This window comes from Halichondria panicea, chromosome 12 (genome assembly GCF_963675165.1).
Source record: "Halichondria panicea chromosome 12, odHalPani1.1, whole genome shotgun sequence".
NCBI classification, from domain to species: domain Eukaryota; kingdom Metazoa; phylum Porifera; class Demospongiae; order Suberitida; family Halichondriidae; genus Halichondria; species Halichondria panicea.
In genome coordinates this window covers 1,666,421-1,673,465 of record NC_087388.1, presented here as the reverse complement: position 1 = coordinate 1,673,465, position 7,045 = coordinate 1,666,421, and the positions used below count along the sequence as shown (strand labels likewise).

Sequence of the window (7,045 nt, the reverse complement as noted above, 5' to 3'; positions counted from 1 at the left end):
AAAGAAAGACCTGGAAACAGCATCCTCTTTGTAGCTCAATTCTTTATCACTCTGCATAAGCAACTCTATAGACTATGTATTGAAATCTTGATCCATTTTAGAGTGCACACGCCCCTTTTGCTCATTAAAGGCAACTAGCCTTTATCCAACGAAAGCTTAGTGCTGGGCGTTGCTACATCCCTCTCATTTGTTTATCTGTGTTCTCATATCTTATAGTTTTACATGTATTCACTTGCCTAGTATAGAACTGTATTGCCACACTTATTCTTAGACTAAGTTATAGATCTACAATTTAAGTATTAATAATATAAGAAGTTTTACCAGGGGTGTACATGTTTTACACTCAAACAAACGTTATTCTGGCCAAACATGAGTGGCAGGATTAGCCTTTTAATACTTATAATGAGAGCTATTATCATAATCATAAAACAATTTGTTTGAAAACTGTTGTATTAATCATAGATAGATCTAAGCTGCAATAACTCACCACTCTTTCTCTAGTCCTTACGATGGGTCAAACTTTAGTCTAGTGTACTTGTTTGCTTGATTGTTCAAGGCTTGTAAAATGTTCAAAGCCAAGTCTGATCTAACTGGAGTGGGAGGGGCTCGTGCAAAACCAAGTCAAACAGGATGTTGAAAATGTAAAGGGAAATACAACAGGAAATGGAGTGATAAAACTGCAATGATTAGGTTCTGCTTTTGCTGGGGTGCAAGCATAATAACTATTGTATGAAAAAACATGATGAAAATGTTTGTTACGAGTCAGTAGCTATCTCACTTGGAATTCACTGGTATAGACTTGGTGCTAAACTAATTGGTGCGGTTTAGCAGATTGCTGCATGGTTAGATCCATTAATTATATACTAGGAACTTGATTCTGTATTATTATGTAGGCTGTGCTACATGTGTCTGTGTGCAGTGTTGTTCCATACATGAAGAAAGAGAAGGTATTCTTGCTAGCTATTTTATCTTGCTAATGTACTAACAATACACACATTGCCACAGCTGTTTCAAGTTGGTTTCATCGACGAAACATGATAGTTATGTCATCTGATTGGCTGTACTATCTCTCCAAGATGCTTTCATCCAAAATGAGGGTGCATAATGCTGCTCTTATAGCTATATGCATGTATTATATACGTGTGGATAAGACACTGAAGTCCAGATGATACAAGGAGATTAACTAGTGGAAGGGAACGAAGTCGTGTATACAAGGCTCTAAAAGAGGAGGAATGGCAGTTGGAAAAGGGGCAGGAAAAAAACAATGGTGATTGGTCTGTCATTATGGCAAGACGAAAGTAAAAAAAGGAAGCTGATATACAAGCAGCTAAATTGTGAGCTGCTGCGACCCATGACTGCTGATGAAGCTGCTAATATCCCAGCAACCGGACTGTCCGAAACAGAAAGACTTGAGATAGTCAGGCTATTGGCCTCCCGAAAGGCCATTGGTACAAGTGCCCCAATGGCCACACCTATGCAATTGGCGGGTGTGGGGGAGCGATGCAAAGGGCCAAGTGTCCCGAATGTAAAGTCGAAATTGGAGGAATGAGTCATGCCCTAGCAGCCGGCAATGTACATGCATGCACCGGAAATGGACAGCTCAAGACTTGCTGTATGGTCAGAAGCAGCTAACCTTGCAAACTTTGATCCACTGGAATTTGACAGACTGTAGTTTAGGCTGAATTTCCCTTAACTTGTTGGTTAATGAACTCTTGCTTTTACTAATAGTTTTGTATCGAGTTTTTATGATACACATTTATTGTAATGATAGTCACTGAATTATTGAACTCTTGCATGACATTAATTAACTGGAAAAGTATATATAATTAAATACAAATTCAATATCAAGTTAATTTCTGTATAATGTTCATGATCAGCAACAGTTACTGTATAATCAGAATTATATATAATTATGCATGGATAAGATGGTGTCTGGTTTCCATTCCCGATAGGACTGCTTATTTTATAGGTACTGCACTGGTAGAGTTTCATACAAGTACACACTGTCAATAGCTAATGGTTGTGACAAACAGGATACTGTATAACTATACGAAACTACTGTACTGTGTATTGAGTAATAATGTAGTTTTTACAGTATACATAATTAAGTCATGACATTGCATGCACACCTGGCCATTGAAGATATAGAACTGAGTGCAAAAATTCATTTCATTCATGTCAGAATTGACAACATTAGAATAACTGTACAGTAGTAACAAAAATGTGCTAATTTTGAAGGACGTAACATGTTGCATATACACAGTAGAAAAAGTAACGATTGGAAGTGTAAAAGTAATTTTTGCTTAAGTGGCAAGGCATGAGTTCTGAAAGTTCAGCGACACAAACATGTGTTGAATTTAACAGCTATATCTACAGTATGTAAGTGCAATTGAATGAATGCAGCTAAATCTAACATAATGTGGTACAGATATGGAACACGAAAAGTGCATGACCATGCAGCATGACGAGTGCTTGTCTGGTCGGCTCTGATCCTCTTGTCTCTCTCTTGATGCTCACAATGTCTTCAGAAGTGAGGGAGAAGGGAGAAGTAAGACACTGCCATCGAGAGCCAATGATGGCAGCAAATGATTGGAATCGTCAGGACGGACATGCAGATAATTGCTTTCAATAATGCTTTTCCTGTGTAGAAGCACGTCTACAATAGAATGAATGAATATAGCTATATAATAACTTATATACCGTATTATTATATAGCGGGTATATTTCGAGGGTATATAAATGTTTGTGGTTTTCGTTAACTAAATATACCCACTAAAAGACTGCTATTCCACCAAAACCTTTCTAACAGTCATTCCGCGAAAGTTTATACCCTCAAAATATACCCGCAAAATATACCCGCTATACGGTAGTGTACTTACTGTGCTCGTGTGAGATTTGAATTGTTTTGTTGACAATCCTGTGGGTTGACTGCGAGAACCTCTACTAATATTTTCCAGGTGTGTTCTTGAGACTTTCCAGTTGAATTATACTATTTGGCAAAATCAGGATGTTTTGTTTTAAGTAGTTATTCCAATGCATGAGTATTCATCCTTGTAAGCAGTTCAAAGCAGAGTCAATCAGGGACTCATTCATCGGAAAAACAAATGTGTACAAGGAAATAATTAAGCTCATAAATTAAATGTTGGGTTTGAATGATGCTTACTCCAGTAGAATGTCACCTGAGCTGATCCAATCTTTGATTGAAGTGAGGCATTTTCAGTGCCTGCGCATCATTAGGAGTTGTATCTGGGTAGATCTTATCTATATTGGAAACAACAAATAAAACATTTACAGGTGGTGTGCGCATGTGAGCATGTGAGTGCGTGCTTGAAACTTACTCCAGTAAGATATACCCATGACTTGCTTAGTTCTTTCAGTGCTTCATCAATACTCTTGAGTATATTTAGGTGCATTTCTGCTCGGATTAAGAAGGTAAACAAAAGGCAATATCTATACCAGTACAGAAATAAATTTTGTTTCCACAACTAGTTGTAGAGTGTTATATTTTGTTGCCACTTCTCGCTATCACTATCAGCGTCTATAGGCATATCGACAAATACCTCCACTCCGTTCTTCATAAGCCAATGTAGACCAGTCGACCACACATGACAGCGAGGATTGGCAGCATAATTGGACCTCTGGAATCAAATAACTATTAGCAGTAGAAGAATCAGAAAATGAGAAGTTATCCGCTTGCAATTGTTGGGAAGTTTAGTTTTCATGAAAAGCTGTGAGAGAAATGAGATTAAGAAATCGTTAGGAAATAGTCAAATCTGTCAACATCACATTTAGCATAAAATTCTGGGTATTCTTGTCACCTTTGACCCAGAGATAAAAAAGCAGACGAGATTTTTCTTTAGTGGCACCCTTAGTTGGTACTGGTTCTGAAGTGAGTTGAGACTGTGGTTCTCTTCCACGTACAAATTGTCAAATTCGTGGCAGTACTGCAGCTTGTGGTATAATTATTCTGGTAGTACTTTTTCCATGCAGCAGCGATTCTGTAATAATTTATGACTACGCTGAGCTTGAGTTGATCGATGTAATTGGTGACATCCGCTTTAGCAGACTTTGACAATATAATATTATGATTATAGGTACATCTGATGCGAGTAACTCTCTTAGGGTGTGAGCAGAATATCAGTATCTTCTATGTGAGAGATAAGGAGGCTTACTTTACAAGCTGGAATGTAGTCAAAGTTGTTTTCAACAATCCCAGAAGAGAATTTGTCTCTGGGGAAAATCCAACGGTCAAATTATCTTGGAAATAATTATCACCAGGGAAGGATGCTTCGTTATTCCAATGGATTGAAATATTCTCCAAAGCAGTTTAAAGCAGAGTCAATCAGGGACTCATCCATCGGAACCAACAAATCTGTACAATGAAAAAATTAAGCTCATGGACAAATTAGATGGTGCATTTGAATGCTGCTTACTCCAGTAGAATATCACCTGAGCTGATCCAATCTTTGATTGAAGTGGGGCATTTTCAGTACCTGCACAACATTAGGAGTTGTGGGTATATCTTGACTATTGGAAACAACAAATAAAACATTGATTACAAATAAAACATTTACAGGTGGCGTGTGCATGTGTGCTTGAAACTTACTCCAGTAGTCCATCTTTTGGGATGACCCAATCTTTCATCAGAATAGAGAAGTAATGACCTTCTTTCCATGACTTGCTTAGTTCCTTCTACTAATGCTTTATCAATATCTCTTAGAGCATATTTAGGTCCATTTCTATATAGCCTTCGTAAAAGTTTCCTCCTTGAGATAGCTTGGATCAAGAAGGTAAACAGAAGGCAGTACAGAAATCAATTTTGTTTCCATAATATTCTGTTTCGTTTTTGAATAACTAGATAGATGCAGAGTGTTAGCACATTTTATGTTTTGTTGCCACTTCTCACTATTAGCCTATCAGCGTCTTTAGGCATATCAACGAATACATCCACTCCATTCATAAGCCTACATACCAAGTATAGTACATGTAGACCAGACATGACAGCGAGGATTGGACCTCTGCAATCAAAGAAGAAGAAGGATCAGTTATTATAGAGAACTGCGGCTTGTTGGCAAGCTTTATTTTCATGAAAAGCTGTGAGAGAAATGAAATTATTAGGAAATAGTCAAATCTGCCAACATCACATTTAGTATAAAATCCTGGATAATTTTGTCACCTTTGACCCAGAGATCAAAAAAAGCAGACGAGATTTCTCTTTATAGTGGCACTCACAGTTAGTACTGGTTCTGAAGTGAGTTGAGAAGAACTGTGGTCCTCTTCCACGTACAAATTCTCAGCAGTACTGCAACTTGTGGTGTATTCTGGTAGTTTTTTTCCAGCAAGCGATTCTGTAATATTGACCTCACCCTGCAGTCAGTACACTACATGGCACACACACATACCAGACTGACTTACCTGATGTACCTTTGCCTGATGAGCACGCGTGTATAATGGATGCTCTTGGCTAGCTCTAACTTAAACACTTGTATCTGCAGACGTCGCTTTAGGAAATCTTGACCACGCTGAGCCTGAGTTGATCGATGTAATTTAGCAGACTTTGACAATATTTGAAACCATACGATTATGGGTACATCTGATATGAGTAACTGGTGTGAGCAGAATTTCAGGCGAGATTTCTCTTTAGTGGAACTCTCAGTTGGTACTGGTTCTGAAGTGAGTTGAGAAAGACTGTGGTCCTCCACATACAAATTCTCAATTTCATGGCAGTATACTGCAGCTTGTGGTATATTCTGTTAGTACTTTTCCATGCAGTATAACGATTTTGTATATGCCTACGCTGAGCTGGAGTTGATCGATGTAATTGGTGACGTCCGCTTTAGCAGACTTTGTACATCTGATGCGAGTAACTGTCTTAGGGTGTGAGCCAAATTTCAGTATCTTCTATGTGAGAGATAAGGAGGCTTACTTTGCAAGCTGGAACGTGTTCAAAGTCTTTTTTCAAAAATCCGAGGAGAGAGGGAAAGTCTGATAGACGATGATTATTCTTATAGTAGTTCTTTATGTCATCCACAGCTCCTCGTTTAAATCATCAATCTTGAAGTTGTTACAGACATTTTGTTCAACACTAAAACTCTAGCTGAAGTACAAAAATTACTTGGGGGAAGAATTAATTAACTAACGAATTGATAAAAGGCTAACAAAAAGATGCGAAGATGTTTAATATTAGCAAGGCAGTGTAGGAAAATGTAGATTAAAAGTGCAATAGTAAGAAAATTATATGGTAAAGCATGCGTTCTGAAGTTCATTGACACAACAGTTATAATTATCTACATACAGTAGCTACACATAAATTCGTGCTGTGATGCATGATACTCTCAGATATGAAACACTGAGAGTGTACGGAGTGTCTCTCTCAACTGACCATAAGTTGCCGTCTCCTTGTCTGCCCACTTCTGCAGCATAACGAGTGCTTGTCTGGTCGGCTCTGCTCCTCTTGTCTCTCTCTTGATGCTCACAATGTCTTCAGAAGTGAGGGAGAGGGGAGAAGCGAGACACTGCCATCGAGAGCCAATGACGGCAGCAAATGATTGGAGAAAGTCCTCGTCAGGATGGAGAGATGAATTCCTTTCGAGGATTTTCTCTTGTAGAGGCACATCTATACGTAATACACAATTTAGAAATCACAAGCTGCATATAATACATGCATGAATAGCCATATGCACAGCTAATGTTAGGTTGTTAGGTGCTTACTGTGTTCAAGTGAGATTTTACTTGATTTCTGGGACAATCCAATTGAAGGTTGACTGAGAGCATCTACCAGCATTTTCCAGGTTGGTTCCTGAGACATCCACAGTCGAATTACTTCTTCTTTCTTAGCAATGTCACCAGGGAAGGATGCTTCGTTTTCAATGGCATCAAATTTCTTTGGGGGAATCAAAAGATTCATTCCTAGCCGTTTCCACTCATTTACTCCTTGTAATGCAGAGTCAATCATGGACTCATCCATCGGAAACAATAAATCTGTACAAAAGTGTAGAGAAATAATCTCATAAACACATTAAATAAACGTGTGTGTGAATGTTAC

The 7,045-nt window shown here is 38.3% G+C and overlaps 1 protein-coding gene across 11 annotated transcripts in view; it reads right to left on the bottom strand.

Moving 5' to 3' along the window:
* Window positions 1-2,156: 2,156 nt before the first annotated feature.
* The window catches only part of LOC135344762 (uncharacterized), a 34,482-nt gene continuing 29,593 nt past the window's right edge, over window positions 2,157-7,045 (bottom strand). Inside the window, exons 3-12 of one of the 11 annotated variants that reach the window (XM_064542030.1) lie at window positions 6,712-6,981; window positions 5,416-6,616; window positions 5,233-5,367; window positions 4,607-5,094; window positions 4,450-4,527; window positions 3,819-4,372; window positions 3,339-3,728; window positions 3,180-3,261; window positions 2,880-2,989; window positions 2,157-2,656 (exon numbers count right to left, since the gene is read on the bottom strand). In XM_064542030.1, coding sequence (XP_064398100.1) covers window positions 6,336-6,616; window positions 6,712-6,981 — 551 coding nt within the window. In that variant the 3' untranslated portion in view covers window positions 2,157-2,656; window positions 2,880-2,989; window positions 3,180-3,261; ... (4 more) ...; window positions 5,233-5,367; window positions 5,416-6,335. Of the gene's footprint in view, window positions 2,657-2,879; window positions 3,262-3,338; window positions 3,729-3,818; window positions 4,373-4,433; window positions 4,528-4,606; window positions 5,095-5,176; window positions 5,368-5,415; window positions 6,617-6,711; window positions 6,982-7,045 lie in introns of all 11 variants that reach the window. The other 10 variants (XM_064542029.1, XM_064542027.1, XM_064542024.1 and 7 more) reach the window with 10 other exon arrangements.